We start from the raw sequence: 25646 nt of genomic DNA on the forward strand, positions 1-25646 counted from the left end.
TCCACTCAGAGAGGAGCAAGATAATTAAAAAAAAAAAAAAAACTGTTCTGTGAATGCAGACCAAAGACACCAGCGGCAACAGCAGTGAAAGTTTTTACTCCAATTTTGTTTATGCAGTTTAGGTTTGATTCAAGTGACCATGACAGCTCTTGCGTAATGATGGTTTCACAAAAACAAAGATAGGGGGCTAATCCCAGGTGTTTTTGATTTTCTATTCATCCAGGTATGAAACAATAGACAGTGGAAACGCCAGGTAAAATATAAAATGCGTATAAATAAAAATGTGTGTGTGTGTGTGTGTGTGTGTGTGTGTTTCCTGGTTTTGTTTTAAATTTCTTTTGGACAATAGACATACAAATTAAATCCAAACAAAACTTTAGCATGTCTGTTCTCCTTTTTAAAAGGTTTGCTGATATTTATCGTCACACACACAAACAATAATGACATTCTGATGCCCTTGATGACAGTCTGTTCAATATCTTACTGAAAGATTTAACAGCAGGGGAAAATGAAGAACCTTTCATCTGAGGCAGCTAGTCTTCTTCTGCAGCTGTGTGTGTGGCTGGGAGCTGTCCAAGGTCACTGAGTCACTCTCAGAGCAGCGACCTTGACGGTTTCCTTCACGCGGAGGATCTACATTTGATTTTCCTTACATTCAATTACTTCTGATAGCTGAGTCCTCTTACCAAAGCACATTTAATAACAAGAAAAAAAGCAAAAATAGAATCCGAAGTAAACGGTTTCAATGGGGAAGGTGAATAATCTTGAGGCAGCTGTATCTCTTTGGCCAACTTGATAAAAGGCAAACGTTTAAAGACCTGGCGAAGAACCGATAAGGGCCAGTCTTCCCGCTGAGCTAATGTGGGACTTGTGGCTGTGCCAAGTAGTGCCATCAGACAGTGACCAAATACCAGTCAAGCACCCTCTGCTGGTCATTTTAATGCATTCATCCGATTAAGTTTTGGTCTGAACGACTCACCTTCTGACGTAGCAAATCACTTATGACTTATAGTAGGTATGCGTACATTTTAAAATTGTCGTTTGAACTCTGCAAGAAAGCCACAAAACTCATGTTTATGTGGTCAGATATGTGTTGTGCTGCGACTGTCTCATAGGTCTCAGTTTGTTTCTTGATAAACAAAAAAAGAAGTGATTTTTTTTTTTTTAACCCTAACACTAACCCTTTTTTTTTTTTTTTTTTTTTTTTTTTTTAGCGTTTTATGTTATTACACACTGAGCCATGCCAAAACCAAATAATCAATTTTACATGAGAATCACTGATGACTGCTTCTCACTTGACATTTCTCGCATGACATTCATACGGCAGCCAAGTGTTATAATGATAATTGCACATTCCTATTCTTTTTTTTGGTAGATAGTATGGAGTTAATTAAATGGCAGGTCTAATTTTCACAAGGCATGAAAAGCTCAAAATATTAAACTGCAGTGGAAAAACTCAGGATGTTAGACCAGAAGAAGTACTTGTGCCCATAAGCTTTGTACAAGACTCTCACTAATTGCCAAAGAAGAAACAGACTTGAGGGATTGCGTTGGTTTTGTTGTGCTTCCATTTATTTTTTATTACGATTTCTCATTCTGCGATGAAAAAGCTCATGATGCAGCCTCTGTCATCTTCTCCAACTGTTTATCGGTACTTCTCGGCCAGGGCCAGAGCCAGGGCAGCCAGGAACTTGTCCATGGCCACGTGGACCTCGGGGGTGAAGTCGACGGGGAACATGATGGCCATGACCACCAGGATGCAGTGAGCGATAAGCTGTGGAAAAAGCACCATCCTGTGAGAACTGGCTCCCTGTGCATCCATCTAGTATCATCAGTGTTGTTTTTTAAAGATCCAATATCAGGCCCATCACTGTTTAACATCCCAGAGTCGAGGGAAAAAGCTTCTCACAATTGCAAAAAGAAGAACCCTCGAGAAATATCGAGAAATCAGCGTATTTAGTTGTGTGTTCTTCTGCTGAAGATTAATGAATTACTGTGATCCCAGGAAACTGAAACAGTGAAAGCTGTGATGTGGTTTCAGACAACAAAACACACGCCGGGCTGAGAGAACGCTCTACCCACAGGGGATCGAAGTGCCTGTTGTGACGTCACAAAGGGCTGATTTCTAGTGCTATATGTTTTAGCTTACATTTTCTGAAAAATGGTAGACAATGGACTTTTCTGACTTCTGACAGCATTGAGACACATTATTAGCAATAACATTGATCAACTAGTCAATTTTGCACAATACAGAACTTTAATTAATTGCGATCTGATCAAAATGTTGGAAATTTACAGCATGCTGCATCTTGAAGCCAAGAGCTTATAATGTTTTGTTTTGCCTTGCATGTTTTTTGACGTAAACAATTGTCTACAAAACAGCACTAATAAAATTGTGTATTATACAATAATATTGAATTATATTATTGGTTTAGATTAAGATACCTAAATAATTAGTCAAATTTGGAAAAGTGGACTGAATAAGCTGTGACCCTGTACATTTTTTTTTTAATTTTTTTTTTGTGCGTATGTGTGTTTGTTTGATAGCATTGTGCTCCCTTCCAATATGAAAGTTATAATCACATTATTACCTTGAAGTTAGCAGGGTCCACACGCAGGGTGAAGGCGTGCAGCTCGCTGAGGGTCAGCAGACCTCCCTTCAGATCGTCGATCTTGGACACAGCATCGGCAACTCCGTTCATCACGGTGATTCCGTGCTTCCTGACTGGGGCAGAGTTGGGGCTTGTGTCCTTCCAGTGGGCGAAGTAGGTCTTGGTCTGGGGGTACACACACACGAGCCTGGGGAGGAAACAATAACATCAACATCAACATCAACACAAAATGAAATTGCCAATAGTAGTAGTAGTAGTAATAATAATAATAATAATAATAATAATAATAATAATAATAATAATAATAATAATAACACATGCATGACTAAATTCTGCAATCCCGAGTGGCCCAGAAGGGGTTGAGTTGTGATTACCTGGCCAGAGCACCGGTGCCGATTTCATCAGCCTTTCCAGACACTTTGGCCCAGAAGGCCTTGACGGCGGCCTTGTCCTTAGCGGTGAGAGTGGTCATGTTGTCGTTGTTGTCTTCCGATGGGGAGATGCGTGCCAACTCCGGCGGTGGGCTTTTATGTCTGAAGCGGAGGGCACGCCCACGCCCAATCGGCGAGATAGACGCCGCAAGGCGTGCGCGTAACGTCGCGTTGTGTTGGAGATAAAGCTGTTGTCTGATGACGCTGATTCTGCCCCGCTAACGTTATAATTCATCGGACTGAGCTAACTTGTGTCCTTTGAGCATTGAACTGGATTTTAAAACAGGGCAGAGAGTATCAGCGGTTCTGTAACTCTGTGGCGATGACTGCATCGATTGTGATGGATTTCTTTGAAATAAATATATATTGTTTATTGTATTTTATATGTTCATATTATAGAAAATTATTTTTGTGACGGTCTGCCTTTCATTCTTTCCTTCTCAAATGCCTCGTGAAATTATTTTGAATTTTGAATCAAAATCTGCTAAATCAAATGATATATAATGTGTTATATTAAATGTATATAAACTCAAAATGGCCAAATGTTAAGTGAACCCACTGAACCATTTACACTCCGTCTATCGGCTACAGAACATCAGAGGTGTCGATCATTTTATTCCTTTTTTTTATATTAAACATGGCCCTTTTTGAGCTCGTCCAATCACTTGAGGAGTCAAAGGGGTCAGAAGCTTAAACAACCTTGTAGACTATACATGAAAGATGTGACAGTGTTTGAGAGGTCTGACTTAGAGTGCAGCACCATCCAGCATGAGGAGCTTCTCTGCACAGTGAAGACATGATGCAACTGGTGGCTCCCTGCAGGTGAGATGTTTGACTCCGATATTTTATTAGTTGTGTGAAAGTCTGCTGCAGCCACGTCGTGGAGATGTGCTGCTCCATGGACTGGACTGGACTGGACTGTGAAGACCATGCACAACATCGAGGGGGACGTCTGTGAGAAGCATGTTAAAATGATCAGCACCATGTGCATTTCTGAGCCCATGTTGATGTTTTTCATTGTTTCTGATGTGTTGAAGCTGCTGTCTGACTGCCTGACCACGATTGTTTCTGCGTGGATGCAAGATCACTGGTGACTGGTGAGAGCTGCAGACCGCCGCATCATAATAAAGGTCTGTGCTTTGCAAAATAGTAGAGACAGATTTAAGCAAACTCACATGGTGTACATTCACCAAAATGCATGTTAATATTGAAAAATTTTGACTTGAGAGCTGAGCAAATTAATACATGAGAATCTCAGAAATTATGCTCATGCTCAGAAGGACAAAAATCTGTGATTATTATTATTATTATTATTATTATTATTATTATTATCATTATTATTATTATTATCATCATTATTATTATTATTAGGCTGTTGGTATAAAATAAGCTGACCACATAAAGGGTTTCTATAAAAGAAACACAGAAAGTGACATAAATACTACGACTACGACTACTACTACTAATAATAAGGCTTGTAACCTAACCTAATTGGTTTGGCCCGAGTCACCAGTTGAAACAGACTTGCTGAGTTTAAAAAAAATAATAATAATAAGTATAATAATAATAATAATAATAATAATAATAATAATAATAATAATAATAATAATAATAATAATAAAAATAAGAAGACTCCACCAATTCACCTCACATGCATGTTTTTTAGCTTTGTGAGGAAGCTGGAGAAGCCAGGTAAACACAGGGAGAACTTGCCAACTCCACACAGAAAGGTCCCAGGCCGGGAATCTAACTCACATTTTAAAATTAAAAATCTGGTCTGGTTTGTCCATGAAAGAGTACATTTGAGAATTATTATTAGCTGTGATGCTTATTTCAGTTTACACAGTCACATTTTCTCTGCATTTTACACATTCACCCAGATTTTAAATCTAAGTCTGGTCAATTAATGGATTTGTGTGTATCAATTGGTAATCTTCCAAACAGGAGATTGAAACACTTCCAGTGTTTGGTGCCAAATGGTGGTAGGCGTGTTTGTGGGGCCAATCTCACCCTGCAGTGCAGCGGTAGACCGCTGAGAGGGTGGAGCCGTTTCCACTGGCAGATAGGTGGGGCCCCCGACCTCCCCCCCCTGCTCGGAACTGTTGCTCAGCTGATAGCAGGCGGCCTTATGTCATTGCACAATATTGCAGCGGGCTCATGCCAAATGAGCTGACTAATGATCAGCAGCTGAAAGACTGAACAGGAAGGCAGCTGGCTGGTAAAATGTCTCACTGTGACGTTTCTCGTTGAAGATGTGAGGTGAAACCACATGAATGGAGGCAAGTATGTAGACAAACACTTTTGACTAATAATGTAATCACCCACCGTCACCACTAATATTGCTGAATCTTCAGTAAGCAGTAATAATGGGCACTGGCGACACTGGGGTGTTGTCTCACGCACTCCACCCAAAGATAAGCAGCTGCCTGGAGGAGGAAACAGCTGGGCGTCCGTCACAGTCGGCCCACAACACTGAGACTCCCAGGCAGCGTCACTTTCAAAAACACTGTGTGAGGTCACATGTTCGACCCATTTTCAAGAGCTACATTGTTGATCCCAGACCTCAGTGGAGCAGACTCGGATGATTGGTGCCACGGCAAGAATCTCTAAATCTTCATTCAAAAAAAAAAAAAAAAAAAAAAAAAAAAAAGCGTATGTAGCCCTCTGTTTACAGCCTCCCGCAAAAAAAAAGAAGAAGCAAAACTGATGCTTTGTCGGACCTTCCGCATGTTTGGAAGGTGACAAAAACACGCCAGCCTCACAGACAACATCTGAAGGAAAGACACGCGCTTCTGGTGCCGTCACAGTGAACGACTTGGGAGAGTTAGTTCATTGTTGGTTTGTGTTACTGCACCCTCTAGTGGACACAGCCCAGCATACAAACCTGGGATCGAAGATCGCAGTGAATGACAAAGTGCCAACTGTTTCTAATCATTTTGACTTTTGACAGGCGTGTGACGGCGGCTGTTAAATAAAAGCACGAAGAAAAATAAAATCAGTGTGGTCTATATTTATTAAACAAACACGATTGGAAAATTTTACACAAACCTTCGTAAAAATCATAAACCACATGGGCTGTGTGATTACATAAAGTGGGCGTGAGCTTTAAAATTCTGACGGTATAAAAAAAGATAGATGCTTAAATTAAAAAGTTGACACTTCATTTAAAAAAAAAAGTCAGTGAGTAGTAAAAGTAGTAAAATAAAGTGTGATAAAATCTTCTTCCTTCTTTTTTTTTTTTTTTTTTTAGAAAAAAAATCAATACAAATTTTGACATCAACTGCCTATGTACTTTTCCTCAGGGTGCTTGATTTCAGGCGTAATTACCAGCTGACATATATTATTTTGGTATTAACATTTTACACAGCACATACTTGAAAGACTCCGTCAGTCACTTTCTGCTTCCCAGACTAATATCTCACTGAAACAATGAGGCAGGAAGTTCCCCCACGCCGCTGCTCTCAGTCACTCCTACGACATCCTGCTATACGCTGAAAACACAGAATATTACAAACACAAGCAAATCTTCCTCTACAGCCATCCAACATACCGTCACATATAAAAAATACACACATCATAGTACCGCAGCCCTCAGAGAGGAGCTGTGAGCCGTGACCTCCCTGGACCTTCAGACGGATGTCGGGCCCGTTCCGGCGAAATCAACCCATCACATGGCGTCACAGAGCTGATTAACGAGGTACATCTTTTGGTTTATTTTGAGAAATACCGCCGATTTATAAACAGACTCCTTTCCATTTAGTTAAAAAAAAAAAGGTATAATAAGTTAAAAAGTTAAAATGTCTAACACATAAAATCTTGTTTCTCAGAGGTCCGGAGGGGGAAAACAAAGCTGTAATAAAAATACTCTAAATAAATCTTGAGTAAAAATATTCATACACTGCTGGAGTGGTGTTTTCTGTTCTATACCATTGTAGCACCAATGAGGCAATCGATGCAAGGACACTTTCTCTAAGACGGGTGGCTTCTGTTATTCCTACATGGAAGTGGCACACAGAGGTCACACACAGGAAAGGACGCCGCTGTGTGTGAGCTATTGTTGTCACACAAAAAGGCAACAAACACAATGCTCCAAACGGCAACTAACACAACATTTACATGGGATTAAAACAAGCGTGTTGTAATGAGTTGCATAAGTTTAGACCGGGCTGTTCCTTTTCTCAGACTGTACAACAGGAGAAGAAATCCACTTTTATTTTTTTGAACCGCTGCTGGTATTTTGAAATGACTACCGTGTAGAAAAATAAAGAAAGTGAATAACAGTGATGCAAGCCGTCATACTGGTGCAGTGATAACACCGTTACATCGTATTGGGGTGATATTAAATGCACGCACAAACTCGGATGAGAGAAAAATAAACGAGTCACACATGGAAGGAGCAGGTCCCGTGGATTGGCTGTAGTGCCGTATGGTCGCCAGTAGGTGGAGCTGGATTTATTTCAAGTCCCCCGCAGGAGGAGAGGAGCCCAGCAGAGGAGACTTCGGTGAGACCTGCAGATTTGATGTTTTTATGTTTACTAAATTTGACATTTCTCAGTTCTCTTGCAATCACCTTTTAAAAATAGGGAAACAGCAGCTGTCTTTTTTCAATAATTTGTTGTTTTTTTTTATATTATTTTAATTATTATTATTTTTTTTTAGTAATTTCACAGCCGGTTACTCACAGGTGAAGGAGGCTTTGCGAAATTGAGGTGAGCGTATAACAGCACGGCGATGTCGTTCTGACTGGCTTCCAGGGCGATGGACAGAGCAGTGCTTCCATCCTGGCAGCAACAAACAGGAGGAAGATGAATTTGACAAACAAGACGGGAATCAAGGTTGAGAAAGGGGAGTAAAACTCGCGACTCACGTTGTCGGTGAGAGTGGCGTCGCAGCCCGGCACGGACAGCAGCTGCCGTACGATGTCCACGTGGCCGTGCTCGCAGGCACACATGAGCGCGGTGGAGCCGTCGTCGTCGCGGATGTTGACCTGCGCCCCGCACGAGAGCAGCGCACGCACCATGTCGCCACGGCCGTGGCTCACCGCCAACATCAGCGCCGTCTGCCCCGCCTGCAAACACGAGCGACTGTTAATCCTCAGTGGGGTGATCGGATGCCGATACTGAATGCTGTCGTTGGATGCGGTCGAGCCCATCACAGAGTTGAGATCAGTTCAGAAACTAGCACTGCAGCTTCTGATCTACTGTGAAAGGTGAGCTGACCACAAAGGATGATGGGATGATTGCATAACTTTCCCAATTGCTCATTTTAACCCATTGGCAAGAAGTGGATACCAGACTAGCATTATAGCGCAGTGGTTTATTCCCCAGTGGCCACTGCGGTACTGCAGCGAAAAATTCCTTGCGGCCCAAAAAGCATTTTTCCAATAGACTGTATACTGTTTAACGGTTGACAGGACCTATTTTTAAGTGACAGACTTTCTTTTAAAAAAAAATTATAAAGGCTAGAAAAAACACGTTTACAGCATTGTACATGTATCTCTGCTTGTTCTGATTGGCTGATGTGTCCTGATGTGACAACCCTATAACCCATCAAATCCCTTCCAGTGAGCGGGAGTTTTGCAACGTGACCCTTGTCAGGACCAGGGCGAGCAGTAGGGGGCGCACCTGGCTGGCCTTGGCGTTGACGTCCCCGGTGCGCAGCAGCTGCAGGACGGTTTGAAGGTCGCTGTCGGAGTGGAAGGCGGCGAGAGCCGTCAGCATGATGGCCGTGTAGCCGGCCTTGTTCTGCTTGTCGGCGTTGCACAGGCCTGCGGGGCGATCGAGGATGGGCGGTGAGACAGGAGAGAAAGGAACGGGGAGGGGGAAAAAACAACCTGGAAGCAACTGACCGGTGTCGAGCAGCAGTTTGACCACGGGGAAGTTGGAGTGCGAGACGGTGTAGTGCAGCGCCGTGTTTCCGTTGCCGTCGGCCATGTTGATGACAAACTCCAGCAGCTGCGGCGAAACGGCAGCGAAGGCGACCATGTGGGCCCTGACCTCGGCTGTGTCGGCTGCCTTGTGGCAGGAGACACGCAGCCACTCCTGCAGCACGCTGGTGTATGCCGCACGCTGAAGGGTGGCGGGGGGTGGGGGGGGGGGCAGGAAAAAAAGACCGTCAGACACGCACAAACACGCACACGGCCTTCAACATCAAGCGTTTGGTGGAAATTATGCCAGATCAAATGCTGCAGATCTCTCGACCTCTGCTTACAGCCTCCTGCGTCCAGGGTGGGGTTTTTAGCCTCGTGCTACAACTGAAACTTTGCTGGACCCTCCACATGTTTGGAACACGGGGACAAAGACAAGGCGGTCTGGGAGAGAGGAGCCTACACCTGGGTATCATCAGGTAATAGTGCTCTTTGTGACATCACAAAGGGATCCCTTTTCACTCTTGAGGTACAGTTTCAACCTGACAGTGAGCACAGTTACAGCCAAAGCAGTTATCTTGATGTCTTTAGGGCAAAATGGGAATTTCAGTTTGATCTTCTCCGCTTGTTTTTGCCTATTTGACTCCTTCTTGGAAAGAACAGCAGCTCATTTTCCCACGCCCACCATTGACAATTACGCCATTTAGTTCAAACTAACTTCCCCCGCAAACGAATTAAAACATGCAATCAACCGGAGTCAAGTGACGGTGGTAATTATCACATTTCTCCCCGCCGCAGCTCTCTAGTGTCAGCATCTCCAGGACCCTGGAGAATTCTTAAGGTGGAAACACCACACAGCTAGCACGCTGGGAAAGACAAAGCAAGGCGTCACTCACTGCCCCCTGCTGGCTGAAGGCGTTGGGCTCCCCGAGGGCTTTCTGCAGCGTGTGAAGGGCCGCGGTCAGACTGTCGCTCAGCTCCAGCCTGAGACAGACGGAGGGAGAACATCAGCCACCGGTGATCCACAAACATAACCATCGCCTCTGGATCTGTCTGTCTGTGGGTCTGTCTGTGTGCCTGTCTGTCTGTCTGTGGGTCTGTCTGTGTGTTTACCTGGTTTGCATGGAGGCTGTGTCGCCCCCGCTGCTGGTGGCTGCTGGCTTCAGGTCGGCTGGTTCCGATTGGACAGTGTATTGCTGCTGGGCGACCTGGCTGGCTTTGGGGGCGGAGCTCTGCTGAGGGGCAGGTCCAGTGCTTGCTGATGTGACCTCCTGCATTGACGTGTTGCTGACCTCCTTGGCGATGGGATCTTCACTGGGCGCGGAGGCAACGGTGTCTATTGCTGATACTGCTGGTGACCGTGGTGGCTTCTCTGGTGGCTTCGTGTCGGCTGGTGCAGGCTGGTTGGAGGCCGAGTCTGGAAGGACGACTGCTGGTGTGGTTGTGGTGGCAGTGGTGGCAGTGGCGGCAGTGGCGGCAGCGGCTGCGTGCTGAGGTACAGTGTTGCTCTCCGGAGGCTGGGCGGCGGCCTGGCTGTGGCCCGTCGTCTGCCGGTGCTGGCCGGAGGATTCTGGAAGTTTCTCACGGGCTTCGTGATATTCGCTGGAGTCACTCGCCTCGTCCGAGCTCTCGCTGCTGCTGTCGTCCGAAGACGTGGACTCGTACCTACAAGATGAGTTTTTTTTAATTTTGTTTTATTGTCACATTTTTAACTCCGATATCATGCAAAATTCACTCAATCATGATCATCTTTTACTTCTTTGGCATTGCCCATTTTTCAGAAAGAAAACTTAGTTCTTGAAGTCAGCCTCCTGTGATGTCACAAAGGGCACGGATGCCGCTGTTTCTGCCAGGTGAGTGACCACAACCCCAAGAGGAGAAGAAAAAGAGGAGTTTCCGCTTCTACTGATATTTACCCTCCGTTCACCCCAATGAACTGCAGGTTTTTCTTCGTGGAGGGAGATCCTGGTTCTCCTTCTGCTTTCCGCTTCATGATGGAGCGCAGAGACTGTGGCGATGATGCTTTAAAAAAAAAAAAAAAATCTCAATTCACGATCACTCACACGGCAAGAAAATGCAATGATTAAACACTATGTGGATGATACTGCGCTCAGCGTAGCCACCTGGCTTTGAGGCTTCCTGTGGAAGGGCGCCCTCTGCTGGTGTGTGTAGGTGTCTCTCCCCCTCTTTGGACGGCAGCGGTGCAGCCTGGTTGCTGGATGCACCCACGGCGATGACTGGAGTGGCTACGGGCACCGAGGTGGACAGTTCGCTCTTGAGGACATCGCGCACCTGCTTGGAAGTGACGGCAATCGGCAACTCACGTGGCCCATCTGTCAGGAGGTAAAAGTGATTACTAAATACCGAATCTTGTTTTTGTGAACACAAGCACCCTGAACAGGGCTAATGCTCGCCTATATTCTGTGTATTTATCCACAAGCCTCTTCAGTGGTTATGAAAACATGGAGGTTGAGAACCGCTGAGTGACCTTTGGATGATGAATCAGGAAAGCTGACTCTAAACAAAGTATTCAGTCTAAATTCAGAAGTGTTTTGGCCCGTTGACGAGGACCGAATAGAGCGGCTGTTTAAATTTCATGTTTGCTGGTTTCATTTCTGGAACTTGGGGGGGAAAAAAAACTATCAGCGGGATTTATCCGTTTAGTAACGTTTACACAACGTCTCAAGAAGAAGGCGTCTTTGTGTTATTGTTACGGCTTTATGACATGATTATATTATCAAATCAACAAATCAATTGATGTTGATTATGCTGGCCAGTCATATAGCAATATGATCTTAGCTTCAACTTTCAATGTGTTGGTGCAGCTCTGCAGCAGATTACAAAAAGATTGTATTTTCTTTTGTAAATCATCCTTTAAATTGCACATACAGTTGTGCTATAGCCCCTCTGGGTGCTGACCTTCTGCTTGCACTCGGTGCTCCACGGTGGCGGTGGCGGCTGGCTGAAGACAGGGGGCGCTGCAGGTCTCGGCTCGCAGCAGAGTGGCCACCTCCACCACGGTGGGCTGCTCCAGTGTGTACACCTGGATCCCCACAGTCCTCTGCTGCCTGTGCTGGGGCGCCTGCGTGAAGCTGACCAGGGTGTGCAGGCTGCAGCCCTGCGGCTCCTGCCAGCCCAGGCTGGTGGCCATGACCGGGTGCTCCGGCCTGGGGCCGCTCCGGCCCGCCGTCACCTGCTGCTGGGCCGCCTGCAGCTCCTGCATCGTCCTCCTCAGCTGGCCCTCCAGCTGGCCCACCTGGCTCTTGAGTGCCGCGGCTTCGGGCAGCAGCCCCAGGTCTTCCTCCCGAACTCCCACCCCCACGTGCCGGGTGCCTCTCGTCTCCTCTGGTCCCACCGCCACGGTGCGCACCTCCCGTTTGGCGTCCGGCCGTGCTCCGCCCACAATGACCGTGTCCTCGATCTCGCAGCCGGAGTCTTGCTTGGAGCCCTCTGGCGTGCCGGGTGACAGCGGCCCCGCTGTCTTGTTGCCGCTACTGCTCTTGGCTGCACCGTCGCCGCCGCTCACCTCCTCCTCGGGGATGTCGATGTAGAGCTCCCCCCTGGTTCGACCTCGGCCGAAGCCCAGAGTGTGACCCAGGAACTTCTGGCTCTTGAGCTGCACGCTGAGCTGCCGCTTCTCCTCTTGAAGCACGGAGATCTTCACCTGCAGCACGGGGATGGTCTTCACCTGATCCTCCAGCTCTTTGATTTTCCTGAGGGCCGCCGCCATCTGCTCCCTGACGTGCTGCAGGTGCGCTGGCGTCGGGCTCACGGGCGTGGACAGGCCGGAATTCATGGGGGTGAAGGAGCCGGTGCCGCCGTGGGCTCGGTTGTAGCTGTGCGCGCTGCTGAGGGAGGTGTTGGAGCCGGCCACGCTGCTGTGCATGCTGCCCAGGTTGGAGAATCTGCGGCTCTCTTTCTCCTCTTCCAGCTTCCGGCGAGCATCCAGCAGGGTCTTCTCCACCCGGGCGGTGCTGAAGCTGGGCCGCTGCGACGTGTGGTAGCCCGGGGCGCAGTAGGAGAAGGAGGAGTGGCGGCTGTCCACGCTAGTGTTGGAGCACAGGGACTCGGTGGAGGTCCACCAGGAGCCGGTGTAGCCGTAGCCCCGCGGCAAGGAGCCGTAGCGCGGCCGCCGCTGGACGGGGACCTTCTTGATGGTGTTTCCCTTCTCGATGTCGTTGACATATTTCAGGAAGTCCAGGTCCAGACGGTAGCCGTAGGGAGTCTCCACTGAGTAGGGTGCCTCCTGCTCCTTGCCGTGCAGGGCGGGGGGAGCGGGCGGGTTGAGCTTCCCTGAAGGGAAGGAAATCAACTTTGAACAAACGGAAATCTGCGTCTAATCTCGGGCTCAGACTTTAGAAAAAAAATGCATTTGCTTTGGCCCATTTGTGCATTTAAGAAACAATCAGCTAATAAGGGGGCAGAGAGAGAGCGAGAGGTCGTGGTGGTGTCAACATCCCTCGTACATCAGAGCTAACGACTAATTTTATCACATTTTCCTTGTGTGGAGGGAAGAATTGGTTAAAAAAAAAATGCAGAGACGCACCTGGGAAACAAGGGTCCATGTGCAACACCTGAGCCATGATGGCGCAAACTCGGAAGCCCGCTAACTCTCACCTGCGGAGACAGAAACGGTACTTTTAGAGCTGCAGACAAACATTTCTGAAGTAAACCATTGCATTGAAGCGACAGGATCAGATGGAAATTTCAGAAGCTGAAAATATAGCACAGAATACTTGCAGAGAATACAGAACACAGTTTATTTTCCCAAAAGAGAAATTTATTTTGGGTTCTTGTGGTTTTTGAAACTTTTAGCCTTAAAATTTCAAGGATTCTTTAACTAATCCGTTCCCTTAGAGGAAGTCACTGCCGCTGGCTGAACCCTTCCAAAAAAAAATAAAACAAACAAGAAAAAAAACTCAGGGAGTGAAAACAGGAAGTGAACGCAAGCCTCGCTGCTGCTAATGAGAATCACCTGGACAGAATTTGCACTTTAAAAGGAGATCGAGGCTGATGGCTTTTTGCAGTGGATAAAGATGCTTTTGCTAATTTGCGACTTTGGCGAGAGTTGCACATTGCAGCAACCTTGAGGCGGCGACATGCAGCTGACCAATGGGAACTCTTGTTCAGGTCTCCCTTTTCCAAACACTTTCTATAGACGCTAAACCAGATGGATACATTAGGTAAGTCCAAAGGATTTGAGAAATGTTCTTTAGGGAGCGGAAGGCTAAAAATATTCCGTTTCTTTTTTTCACCCACTCTTGCTCCCCGTCCCGTGTCCCCCTCTAACTTTAAAGAGTGGATTGGGTCACATTCAATCGTGACTTTGTTTCTGTTCTGAGCTCTGAGAGCCGAGGAGTAACGGGGGAAACTTTCCTGGCAGCCGCCTCCGGGACAGAGGTTTGAGACTGCCAGTTGCAACCTTATTAGGAATCATCTGTGCACGCCAACGTCGCCGCTCAATTTAGGGTTTAGGCAGACACTTGCCTTTTTTCCCTCCCCTCCACTTTCCCCACATCTTTCCCTCCTGACTGTTCCTCCTCTGTTCTTCTTCTCCTCCTCCTCCTCCTCATGTTTCCCTACCGCCTTCCTCACCGTCAGCTGACGATCAGGAGGTTTCTCCGGCTGGGTTCTCTCCTCGCGCTAAGATTGCTCAAACGCAAAAAAGCACAGCGAACATCAAGAAAAGTCAAAAGTGCATTTTTTTTTGTTTTCTAATACCAAAGGTAAATCATTCTGTACCAAAACAAACCGCGATAAGCCCTCCTGCGGAGAGGAACGTCGTGCACGTGAAGCCGACAGCCGGCGTCGGCCTTGAGTTTGTGTCTGCTTGGAAAAGATTAACTTTCTAGGTCATCACTTTGTGGGAACCAAAGTATGTAGCGATCAAGCCAGGCGCTGCTGCCTTAGTCAGTCGAACATCATCTCATGACTTCATGGAGTTTTGAACTTTGGACTGCGAACCTCCCTGCAGGTTTCCAGAGGGAATATCAACTTTTCCCGTCGCCTCCTTGGGCAGCGAGACGCGGAGCCTCCCCCATCGCCTCCCCCATCGCCTCCCCATCGCCTCCCGAGGTCCGGCTATGTCTTTGCCGAACGCGCGCGCACGCTATCTTGTGATCCTCAGCGGTGCTCGCTCATTTGTGAAAAGTAGGGCACTTGGAAACACTGACGAAGTTGACTCGGTATTTGTGAAAGTCCTGCAGTCGCTTTAATATCTTTGGCCTTATCTGTGCCCCTTCATCAGCCTCTTATGGCGAGATTAGAAGGCGTGCACAGGCACACACAAGACACACACACGCCCGCAGGCCATGAAGTGCAGATATGGGAGCACGTTCAGACCCACTTCCACACTGATTGAATTTAAAGCACTTTTCACGCCAGCATGATAAGAAAACACGAGTTATTAACTGGTGAGGCCACCGACGCTCAGAGGGTTCCTTCTGCCTTCATTTCAAAACTTTTGCACGTGAAAAGACAGTCACCACAACAGCAACGACACAAAAACAAGCAAACTGTAGAGCTGCCCTCGCTTTAAGGTAATCTGGCTTGTTTATCTCCTGTGTGGGATGAGTGTTTTCATGCTGGTTGTAAGCACAGCGCAGTCTGGAGACGAGTGCGTGTGTGAGAAAGTGAGAAGAGAGAAGATGGGAAGAAGAGGGGAGTGGTTTGCGAGAAAAACGAGCGCTGTGTGTGCGCGTGTGTTGCGGCAGGGCGGTGCTGACAGAGGACACTGGATGATGAGATATAATTAGAATGTGCAGTTTATGGAACCAAACAACCCGGCTCAGACAGCTGACCTCCGCCTGAATCCTGGTCGAGTCTCCACAATGCGGCTTTCTGGCTCTTCAAATCATGTCGACACAAAAGCAAACAAAGGCGAACATCCCGCCCCCCCGATCGCTTCCAAATTACCCCATCAAAGATTGCAGCTGGGGGGGAAATCACTGCAGCACGCAATCACAATATTTTGGGTCAGAATACTGTATTTAATTAGCTTTTTCTAAAGTCTTTTCTTGATTTATTTTGCTGGCTCGGCTTGTCAGAAAGTATCTGCTGCATCACACAATTCTGCAATACAGCCCTCTGTGATGGCACAGAGGCCAGCTCGTTTTTCAATCCCCTTCCAAACACGTGGACGACCCAACAAAACACAAGTTGAAGCTGAAAGCCAAAACTCAGCAGATCTTTACAGCATGGTGTAAATTTGAGAGCTAAATATGCTGTTTTTCTACTGATCTGCATTTACACGACCAGGCAAAAGTTTGGACACACCCTATGAATTTAATGTCTTTTCTTTCATTCATATTGACATTGCAGGAAACAATAAAAGTGTAAAATAACTCAAACACGTTTTATATTTAAATTCTTCAAAATAGCCACCTTTTATAAAAAGCGTATTTAGAGTTATTGATCGGTTTTTCTTTGCTCCATAATTACTTTAATCTTTCTCATCATATATTTGATGTCTTCAGTATCTGCAGTGGAGAAAGTTGTAAAGCTGAAAAAAAAAAAAAAAAGCATGAGAGGGTGTGTCCAAACTTTTGACTGGTAGTGCAGATGTTGCAATATTGATTACAATAATGGAGAATCCCCAGCCTTCTTTCTCCTCTTGAATGATAACATGCTAATGCATTAAGATAGCATTGTGCTAATGTTGCATCACAGGGTCTCTGGGAAGTTTCCACCGCTAATTCCTGCTGCGCCTGGAATTTACATCAGCTCCCCTAACAGTAGCTGATGTGTTGGCATTGCATGTGTGTGTGTGTGTCTCCCCCTCCAGCAGGCCCCCAAAACAGAGTTTCTTTGAGGTGACATGTGAACAGATCCCACTGTTAACCCCTTCCCCAACACAGCCACATACCAAACCACCGGAAGTGTCACCGGCCCTGGTCTCACTCCCTGCAACCCCCTCCCACCAGATTAAGACAAACCTCAGGGGAGGTAAGATGCAGGTCACCCAGCACAAATTACCGCTCTGTGGAATGTCCTGTAAGATATGTGGAGAGCAGCTAAGAAACACATCGTCATGACACCGGAGTGGCGGAAAATGTTTTTTTCACGCATGCCGGGCGGCTCCGAGTTAATCCCGTTAGGAGCAAACTTCATCGTGCGTGACTAGCCGGTGGATTATAAACCTCCACTTGATTTACAGCGTCTGTATGGATTCACCGTGCATCAGGAGGAGGATTGAGACCACCCGGGAAAGGGTTCAGTTTGAGGGTCAGCTCTGCCGAGTGTATCAAACTCCGCCGCCTCCACTCACCGCGTCGCCTTATTATTATTGCCATGACAAGGGATTAGCTCCTCAAAGTGTTGCAAAGTCAGAAATACCCGCCACCCAGAGAAGATCTCTGCGGATTTTTCCACCGACTTCCTGACTGCTCGGCCTGCGGTGATGGCGGGCCGTGCCGCTCGAGAATTAGGGAAAAGAGCGGATTTAGTTTCCGCTTCGTACCAGCTGCTTTGCGCTGCAGGGACGGGATCTGTCCTGCCGGGGCTCCTTGCTCTCTCCCACCTCCTCCTTCTTCGCACTCTCAGCACCTAAAACAACAAGAATGCAGGGTGAACTTTCATTTCCTATTTTCTGCCCATTTCCAGATCATATTCGTTTACATCCTGGACTCTGGCGGGGAATCCGCGCACAGTCCCTTATCTCAAAACTTTTGTCGATCTCTAGAAAACTGATATATTTAACCCTGTGTTTGCAGCTTTTCTTATCTCCTCGAAGCTTCGTTGAATCGTCCGCATGTTTGAGAATGGTGGACAAAACGAGGCGAGCGGAACTCGGACTAGATGGGGGATGTTGTCATTATCCTGTGACATAATAAAGGGCTGCTTTCCAGAACTCGTCTGAGTAGCGCAAGCAAAGGACGTACTTTTCTCATTTGTGGGGCGTTGACTGCCAACGCAGGTCACGTCAACTTTGCCAGGACCTTTAAAAAGCGATTCGTCATTCTGACAGGTTGTCATCAGGGCCGGGCGCTAACGCTTCATTAGAGAAAAATAAAATAGAGGACGTGTCGCTCCGTGGACAGAGAGATGAAAACATACATACGACAGGTTACAGAAGAGTGGAGGCACCAGGTTGCGCAGCAAGAAAAAAAAAAACATTCCGGTGCAGTTTTTTTTTCGTCTTTTTTTGACTGACACACCGGATGTGAACAATATGACCCCCATGAAATGCCAATCACACTCTGACCTCCAGGCAGAGCAGCAGGGATGAAGGGCGACCCAGGAGCTTTCGGGGAAAAAAAAACAAAGGAAAATACACTCCCCGACACCTTAAATTCGTCTCTGAAGCGAGACCCTCATGAATCCAAGGCCGTGAGTCTCGCTGCCGTGTCATTGGGCGACGGCTTGTGTTGTTTTTTCCCCTCTCAGTGTGACTAACACCTCCAAATCCACTGGCGCTCGCACTCCCTCCGGTTTTTCAAGTGGGAGTGTGGGAACATCTGTACAGCCTGCCCGACAGCCGGGGGCCGATTTCACGACGTGCTCCTTTCATGGACAACACACACACTCAAACAATGCGCCGCATCCGCTGCATGCGTACGTACACGTCGGCCAGATAAGCAGCATGACGGCGCCTGCTGACCGTCACACGTCGGCTCCGGCTGGCTCGGCAAGTTCTTTTTTTTTGTCGGGGTGTGTGTGTGTGTGTGGGGGCGGGGTGGTCATACAGCGCCGAAGACCTTTGATATCGCAACAGTAGCCGCCGTTGTTCGTCAGACTGTCATGTCATATTGTCATGAGAGTGGGAGGGTGGAGGGGGGTGAGAGAGGGAGACCTTTCCAGCTGGAACGAAAGCCAATCACAAAGAGCCATTCATTCGCCCTCTGGTTTCACAGCTGGTTCTAATATAAAGCAAAGGAGGGTGGGGCTTCTGGGGTGGAGGAGGGAGGGAGGAAGGGTGAGGAGGAGGAGGAGGAGGGGGGAGAGAAAGAGTGCGTTTGAGTGTCTGGCAGGAAAACTCGCCTCAAACAAATAAACAGCTTAGAAGTGCCGTTATGGTCCCGTGGACACACACACGCGCACACAAACACACACACACACAAACACAATCCGAGGGGGGGGACTGAGTGAGGGACGTGCACGTCAACAAGTGTTTGAAAATTTGCACCAGATCGGTGCAGGAATCCAGCTGTCGGATGGAGGATCAAGGACCTGGTGACCTGCGCACAGAGTTCAGCTCTGCCGCCCAGGCAGGCGGCCGCAGAGGGCAAATACTTGTATCAGACAAGTTGCAGGAGAACAGCAACACCGGCTGCCTCCCGAAGAAGAAGAAGAAGAAGAAGAAGAAGAAGAAGAAGAAGAAGAAGAAGAAGAAGAAGAAGAAGAAGAAGAAGAAGAAGAAGAAGAAGAAGAAGAAGAAGAAGAAGAAGAAGAAGAAGAAGAAGAAGAAGAAGAAGAAGAAGAAGAAGAAGAAGACTCCCACACCTCAACAACAACAACACAGCTGTTGCTTTTAAATTGATTTATTCAGGTACGGCTGCCAACCGTGCCCGAGCAGGGTGATTTAGCTGCTTTCACTTCCTCCGTCACGTGGACATTAAATCCAACTGCCAGGTTTTGATAGCGAGTGTCAAGACGCACTTCCGTCTCTATTAACAAGACGCATATGCCTCCTTGGTCGGGCTGAGCTTAATGATGTGGCAGAAACAATATTCCCTCGGCCCGATGAAGAGAGGGTTACAGGAAAGAGAGCTTCATTTCCAAGTCCCGAAGGATCCACAAACAAACCCAGTCACTTCCTCCCCCTGGCCCAGGAGAAAAAGGAGCAAGGAGGAGGTGGATCAGGAGGAGGAGGAGGAGGGGAGTAAAGTAAGACGGAGAGAAAACAGTAACAGTATGTGAGGCAGCAGGGTGGGAGAGAAAGACTGGGAATGCGATGAAAGAAAGGCCAAACTGCAAGAGAAGGGGGAAAGAAAAACATTTTAAAGCGAAAAAAAAAAGCACATTTCCATCTTAAGAGGAGTTCAATCGTGGAAACTTCTTTAAGTAATGGGATGATGGTTCTCACTTGGTCTCCCAGCGGTCGGGTTTGGTGAAAATCCTGCAGCTGAGACTTGGAGGTACTTTAGCTGCTGTCAGTGCACCAACAAGTTCATTAGTACTTTATTCTAGGGAAGACGTATCGAAAAGCAAACTAACTATAGAGTCCTAATACTGTTTGGCCAAGCTTTTGTGAGAATCATTAGTGAATAAATTGTAAAGAAAGAAATTTCGAAGTAAGTGTCCATGCAGCGGGTTAACTCAGGTTTCCAGCCTCGGTCCTCCGAACATATTCCAACCCTTTATTCCACCGTCTCAACTGTTCAAACTCTTCATTTTCTGACTTACTGACTTATAATTTCCACTTCTGGAATGGAATATCGCTTACTGCGGATGTCCAGTTAATGGACAACGGTGAAGTCAAAAAGTTCAGGCCGCGGCCAGTAAAAGCACCTCAGGGAGGAGAAGAGAATGTTTTAAAAGGAGTTTTCTCCCAGAACCTTCGATGGCTCCGCCTCGAAGATTACCATCGTTTGTACATTCCAGTCCTAAAAATAGGCAGACAATGGAGAATCCCTACAGCAGGCTGTGCATTGTCTAACCTAAAAAAGCTGACTTTTTTTTTACCCCCCCCCCCCCCCCCCCCTTGCCCCTCAAACGCAGCAGACCTTCAAAAGGACCTCCATATGGACGCGCAGAAGACTGTGTTTTTTTTTTCTTAAACGTTGCACAGACGTCTCAACGGGACACTCGCTGTTTGTTGACCAATCCAGCAAGACGTCTTTGTCCTCCTCCTCACGCTGCAGGACAGATGGCCTCATTCAGCCAACTGGTCCATAATGAATAATAAATAAGAGAAAAATTACAACTAATCTCTGTCGCAAAGTTTGTCGCCGGAGCAAAATCAGGGCCGAGCGGCGGTGACGTGCTCTCCAGGGGAACTCTGCCATGCGCATCGAGGCCAGATGACCTCATATCGACACGCAGAGCCAGGACTTGGACTTTGGCTGCTGGTGGACATGTGTTTTTTAGACATATTCAGGCGTTTAACCCTGGACGGTGACATCATCACCCAGAGGGACCTTCCCTGCAGGACGCTCCGCTGGCCTGGTTTGTGCGTTAAGGAGCGGCGGTAGCCAGGAGCAGACGAGGGGAGCGGGGGGGGGGGCCTCCGGGGCTCCCATTACTCCTGGAACAGCGGCAGAGTAAACACCCCGCCGAGTCGGCGATTGGACATTGTGCTGACCTCCAACAGGAAACTGGGCAAGGGCGGGGTCGAGCTGCGAGGAGCGGTGCCGGAAAAAGGACGCACAAACACACACAAGAAAAGGAGCCATTCGTGAAGAAGAAAAAAAACTACTTTCTGTGCACTTTAGAAGAGGAGGTGGGGGAGGTGGGGATAAAAAATGATGGCGGGGCAGGGAGTCAGCGCAGGGGGAGTAAGACAAAGTCCAGACGGCAGTCGGAGGGGTGTTGGGGAGCCTGTCAGAGCAGCAGCGCTGGGGTTAAAAGCTCAGGTCAGTGCATGTTGTGGTAGCGAGCGAGCGAGCGGCGGCACATCGCAGGAAGTCATCTCCCAGCGGCGGTGGGGTTGGAAAGTGGTTCCCTCTCGGGGATTTCATCAATTACTTCCTGATTGTGGGCTGAGACGATGGATCAACAGACAACAACAACACGGAGCAGGAAAACATCCATAAGGCCGAGTGAAACCCTGTTTGTCAGTCTGGACGAGGACGGCAAAGTCCATCCGGCCCCTTTCAAGTGATTACTGTACTAAAGGAGATCAAGTCAGATTATTCCATCAGATAATGAATTAGCAGAGCCTATGAAGCCTTGGAAGCCTGATTAAGCCATATGTTCCCTGAAAAGATGACTCTGCCGGTTTCCGCTCAATCAGTCTAGTTAAGTAGGAGTATCAACCCCACCAGCTCCGGATGACATTACTTCAGTAATACTGCACTGCTTGTCTACTTTATAAGATGGTCTGCAATGAGTACAAAGAACTTTGGGTTCACTGACTAAGTCGAGACTCATTCACCTGATTACAGCTCTCAAGTTTGTTTTCTTTTTTTTTTCTTGTGAGCACAATCTATTTTATTTCGTAAACCTTAATTCCACATTGGGATACTTAAATATTATTACTGTTACTATTATTATTATTATTATTATTATTATTATGATTATTATTATGACTGCTATTACTATTCAGGATGTAACTTCACAATGCCCGTGACCTGAGGCACTCTTGCTCTGCATCTTTTGAGCTGCTCATACGACGGAAACATCAAAACCGAAAAGGAAAACCACCGTAAACCTTAAAAATCAGGACCTCGCACAGGACCAACTGTGTGAAAACTGTTTTACGAGAAAAGCATACGACCACGCGACGATCGGCGAGGAGGAGGAGCCGCGCAATGCCGTACCCGCTTTTAGTTCCAACGTTCAACGCTAAAATGAGCTAATTCGCCAACAAAGTGCAACCATCCGGCTGATCAGTGCTTGAGACAGTGACAGACAGTCTCATGTGGCTTCATGGTGTAATTTCATTAGCCTGGCTAAACCATTTAAATGCCCGGCGTGTGGCCTGCTGTGCAAATGGGGGGTTTATAACCCTGCATTCCACCGCAGCACCCCTGGGTCCAAATGCTGTATTAAGACAATCACATTCCGGCTCGGTTGAAAAAAAAAAGAGGAGCGGCTGAACGAGACTCCAGCTGCTCACAAACCTGGCCGGATTATTTCCAAACTGCTGCAGTCTTTTTGGGGAGGGGTGGTTGGCGGTAGGTGGGGGTTGTGTGGGTTCCACGGGTTGCCCCCCAAGGCAAAAGGGGGAGGAGTCAGTCGTCACCGCTTTTACTCGTACATTTACTGACTCTTGAAACAATAAGGGGGAGAAAAAAACAACCCAATGAGCTGCTCCGTAGGGCAATCTGGCAATAAATCCTCGTGTAAAAAAAAAAAGTCGACTACAATGTGGAGCCGATCTTTCAACTGCTGCGAATCACATGATTGCTGGCGGACCGCAGACCGCCGTCCTGCCCGCGCCAAAAGACGAGAATGACAGGAAAGTGACGGTCGGGAGTGCCGAGCAGCAGCAGCTGCTGCGATCTGTGGATGTTCACTGGCAGGGTGATTGGACACGACCAGCAGCTCATTACACAACTGCAGCAGCAGCGGCGGCGGCGGCGGCAGCGACAGTGGTGTATTGTGCGCCGCAGCGTCCTCCACCCCCTCCGGGGGGCCACATCCTGCCAAGCTCGCCAATGTCTTTCGTCAGAACAACGTCTGATGTGTTCGCCGATGGGTCCAGACAGTCTACCGCAGGTCACATGACTCCAATAGAGTGAAACGGAAAAAAACAACAACAAATGCATGTATTTTGTGTAAAGAAATATGTTGAAATTTCACCCATTCAATTTTTCTCCCAACGTGAGGACGACGGTGAAGAACGACAGCCAATGGGAACCCTCGGCTGGTCATGTACGCCAACGCCACACACAGCAGGTCCGGTTTATCTCTCAACGCCAACATTAACTCCTGGTCAAGAGTCGTGTTGGGTTCCAGTTGGCTTTTGCAAACACTGCAAGTTCTGGTCGCAAGTAAAATAACTTAATTGGATGTTTTGGCGACAAAAGACACAATGACAAACTGGAGTGTTGCTGACTGACGCTTCTTTTCTTGCAGTCCTTGGCAACAGTGGGATGAGAGCGGATGGTTTCTTGTCTCCGTGAAACTCCCTGAGGGTCACACGGATTGGAAAAAGGCCACTGAGTGACCTCAGTGTAAAGAATGGGTGTAATTTCACTTCTGAGAGTTTATCCCTGGAGGTGAAACCAGCTCATTTTGTTTAGCCGCGAACAAAAGTCCCCACTGTTGGGCTGATTGACCCTACGGCTCCTCATCTATCTTCAGGGCAAATCATCTCCTCCTGAGTGACCAGCTATATACAGGCGGCCAGACAGGCGAATACCAGCAACAACAGCAAAAAAAAAAAAAAAGAAAGGAAGGAAGAAAGGAAGGAAGGAAGGAGAGAAGGAGAGGAGAGAAGGCTGATGAACATCTGGAAGCAATGAAAAAGTCTCAGAAAGTAACAGACCCACCCTCTCCCGTGAGCCTGGAGACTTCACTCTGCTCTTTCCCCTCACTTTTCTCTTAAAAAAAATAATGAAAAATTAAATAATAAATTCAAACTCTGGTCAGATCGGTGCTATGAATGAAGTGAGACACGAAAGGAGGCAAAAGTTTCCCAGAAAAAAGAAAGAAAACACATACACACAATTGCGTTGCTTGATCCGTGGGGAAATGTTGAAGGAAATGCAACACAATGCGACTGTCTGCGACTCGTGCTGTTAATCCGGCGAGACAAAAGTTGAGGCCGCGTGGCGTAATCCGTCTCCCCGCAAGAATGACCCTGGAGGTTGCACGATTGGACCCAAAGACTGGAGACATTTAACCCCGGCATTGTAAGCAATTAACCCGTTAGTCACATTTGCAGTCAACAGAGTGTCGCAAAAAGAAAATCCAATTTTCAGATCGTCAAATATTACGAGTATGGTAATAAAATTATCATTATTTTTTTTTTGTTGTTCGTTCTTACAGCGCGGCGCGATCCGGTGACACACTGTACCACAAAAGCGTCACAGAATTGAGCTCAGCGTCATAAAGGCAGAAGGAAAAAACAAACAAACCCCAAAACAAATTAAATGTCGCACCGAAAAATGTGCAATTATCGAACAATGAAGCCGTATAATTGAGGATGCTGAGGATAAGTGGAGCCGGCTGCTGCTTCTCGGAGGATAAAGGCGCCGCTACTTGCTCCGGAATCAGCGCGTCACAAAAAGAAGTCGCGCTCCCGCGAAGAGACGCGCCAATCCGGCGCAACGCTCTTCTAAACTCAGCGCAAACGACGAGACGCGTTTCACGTCGACGAACTGGAACTTATTTGTGTGGTTTTATTTCTGACCTACCTGCCCTCCGGAGATCCTTTCAGCCGCCGCGGCCCCAGGAGCGCTCACTGACAGCGAGACAAAAACACCGCAGCCAAGATGCTCCGCTCGGCCCCGCCCTCTCCTCTTAAAGGGCCAGTACAGCGGGATGAAGGAAGGAGGGGTCAGATTATCCCACATGGCTGCGTCCCTTCGCCATCACGTGAGGAGCATTCGGTTGCCTCCGAGGATCCACACTTGTCCAGAAGAATCTCCGATCCAAACCAGAATGGCAAGACTCCCTTTAAACCCTTTAAAAAGTCTTTCGAGGCCTCACTTTTTTTTTTTTTTAAAACGCATTTCTCAAATGTTTGTTTTCTATCCTGGACTATATGGGAGAAGAGCCACACAAGTCATTTCCAGTATAAATCAACTCTTACCGAAGACAAATTAAAATGTTGGTGCCATTAATCGAGTGTTTGCAGCATGAAACTAAACAGAAAAAAAAGAACCAAACAGAAGTTTATGTTTCTAAAAAAGTAATTAACTTTACAATTGGGGAAAAAATACAAAAAAATTAGGAAAAGGGAAAAATTGATTTACTCAAAGTATCATATGACATAAGATCTCCAAACCTGATAGTATGTTTATTGTATCCTGGATTTGCTTTTATTGGCTATATTAACTTTTGAAAGCCAGGTGAGGTCCTGATTCAGAATCTCTTGTATCCTAGCGTGTTTGTTATCACTTGGTCTTGTGCTTCAGTTAAAATACACAGTAAAAACCTGACGGCTAAAAATCTCCCTCAAAACAACAA

The 25646-nt window shown here is 47.2% G+C and overlaps 2 protein-coding genes and 1 long non-coding RNA gene across 4 annotated transcripts; 1 reads left to right on the forward strand and 2 right to left on the reverse strand.

Annotated features, from left to right (window-relative positions):
- Nucleotides 1-1554: 1554 nt before the first annotated feature.
- On the reverse strand, nt 1555-3144 carry LOC142896789 (hemoglobin embryonic subunit alpha-like). The gene is made up of 3 exons (XM_076038692.1): nt 2987-3144; nt 2592-2799; nt 1555-1774 (listed from the first exon to the last, which is right to left on the reverse strand). Exons 1-3 carry the CDS (start codon nt 3082-3084, stop codon nt 1646-1648), a joined length of 435 nt encoding a protein of 144 aa, XP_075894807.1. The 5' UTR covers nt 3085-3144; the 3' UTR covers nt 1555-1645.
- Nucleotides 1770-2699, forward strand: LOC142896791 (uncharacterized). The gene is made up of 2 exons (XR_012928390.1): nt 1770-2369; nt 2436-2699. It is a non-coding gene; the product is annotated as an uncharacterized LOC142896791 (long non-coding RNA).
- Nucleotides 3145-6810: 3666 nt separating the features above from the next.
- kank2 (KN motif and ankyrin repeat domains 2) lies at nt 6811-24983 on the reverse strand. 2 transcript variants are annotated; one of them, XM_076038530.1, is made up of 13 exons: nt 24872-24983; nt 17368-17453; nt 13456-13526; nt 11829-13202; nt 11033-11242; nt 10826-10931; nt 10023-10574; nt 9806-9893; nt 8892-9111; nt 8668-8810; nt 7911-8111; nt 7726-7824; nt 6811-7552 (listed from the first exon to the last, which is right to left on the reverse strand). In XM_076038530.1, the coding sequence occupies exons 3-13, from the start codon at nt 13490-13492 to the stop codon at nt 7496-7498; spliced, it is 3087 nt and encodes a 1028-aa protein (XP_075894645.1). In that variant the 5' UTR covers nt 13493-13526; nt 17368-17453; nt 24872-24983; the 3' UTR covers nt 6811-7495. The 2 variants fall into 2 exon arrangements, with proteins under 2 accessions (XP_075894645.1, XP_075894646.1); XM_076038531.1 differs by lacking the exon at nt 17368-17453 and having other exon boundaries at nt 24872-24939.
- Nucleotides 24984-25646: the final 663 nt, after the last annotated feature.

The sequence above is a fragment of the Nelusetta ayraudi genome, unplaced genomic scaffold, assembly GCF_046127955.1.
Source record: "Nelusetta ayraudi isolate G7.1 ecotype Tasmania unplaced genomic scaffold, CSIRO-AGI_Nayr_v1 ptg000057l, whole genome shotgun sequence".
NCBI lineage: Eukaryota > Metazoa > Chordata > Actinopteri > Tetraodontiformes > Monacanthidae > Nelusetta > Nelusetta ayraudi.